The following is a 1,203-nucleotide window of genomic DNA, read 5'->3' on the forward strand; positions in this document are numbered from 1 at the left end:
AAATTATCTCCCTTCTACACCAATTGTATGATTACCTGAATTTCCTTTGAAATCCATTATTATAAGAAACTGATATGAAAGATATTAGCCATAAAAGTACGACTACTTTGAAATAAAAAGCAAAACAAAAAGGATATGTTCCTCACCAATTGACTGTCTTCTCTCTTCTTCTTGCCTCCGCAATTCCTCTCTTCTCTGTATCTCTTCATGTCTCTGCAGCTCTAATCTCCTCTCCTCATCTCTCATTTCAATGAAATATCTATAGTATTGCTCTCCATAACCCTTTGAAAATCTCTTAAATCCTTCAATATCCATATTCAAGAGATCTTTCCCCGTCGAACCGCTCAACTCGGAGAAGTTGACATCGAGGTTCTTGCTGTCCAGGTTTAGGTCTTCCTGGGCTTTGAAGATGAAGAAGACTACATCCTCGTATGTCCACTCGGCAATGGGTTTTTCTTGCGGATTGTTTTTTTCTGAAAGGATGTTTGAAATTAGATTATGATGGTCTTACAGACTGTTACTTGTTGAGAAAAATATGAAAATGTTGATTTAGCACTGAATGGTTGAGAATACGATTGATCTTTTTTGAAATCTAATTAGCCAAATATTTGCTCTCATTACAAAAGGCAAATAAACTGCACTGTTCCAACCCCTAAATCTCAGAACTAACCAAATGAGCCTCTAAGGGGGGTTAAAGTGGTGGAGTGGTTCTCATGGTGTCGTTCTCTGGGTAACCAGGGAACTTGCTTGTTTGTGGCTGATGGAGGTTCTTGTCCATCCTGTAGGGGAGTTCAAAGATAGAGATTATTACTTAACTATTCATTGATGTTACTTACAAAATGTCTGGATATCCTATGCAACAGACTTCTTTCTTACAAAGAAATGTTACAGTATAAAAGCATTAATTTAATTATCTCATTAGGAAACTTAGTAATGAAATGTTTGGATATATAAAACTGATTTTTAAACAGGTAATTGCCTAAAGTGATAAGGCTAATCTTATCTCTGAACTTTCGTGATATGCATGACATGGCACAGGTCATATCTCTGAAGCCATGTTGAACCAGTAAAATGGAATGGAATTCATTCAACTTACTCTGGGGAAGGCCTTGTGTGGAGCCATCTCGGCAGAGATTGATCGCGTTCCTGATCCTGTGGGACAGAAAGGAGAGACTAATTAATATTTTAAGCATATATAAGTGT

At 37.0% G+C, this 1,203-nt stretch overlaps 1 protein-coding gene across 1 annotated transcript in view; it reads right to left on the minus strand.

Annotated features, from left to right (window-relative positions):
* The window catches only part of LOC119594445, an 8,665-nt gene that overhangs the window by 2,512 nt on the left and 4,950 nt on the right, over positions 1-1,203 (minus strand). Inside the window, exons 2-4 of the mRNA XM_037943503.1 lie at positions 1,097-1,152; positions 671-779; positions 147-473 (exon numbers count right to left, since the gene is read on the minus strand). Of these exons, the coding sequence (XP_037799431.1) occupies positions 147-473; positions 671-779; positions 1,097-1,152 (492 nt within the window). The remainder of the gene's footprint in view (positions 1-146; positions 474-670; positions 780-1,096; positions 1,153-1,203) is intronic.

This window comes from Penaeus monodon, chromosome 33 (genome assembly GCF_015228065.2).
Source record: "Penaeus monodon isolate SGIC_2016 chromosome 33, NSTDA_Pmon_1, whole genome shotgun sequence".
Lineage (NCBI taxonomy): Eukaryota > Metazoa > Arthropoda > Malacostraca > Decapoda > Penaeidae > Penaeus > Penaeus monodon.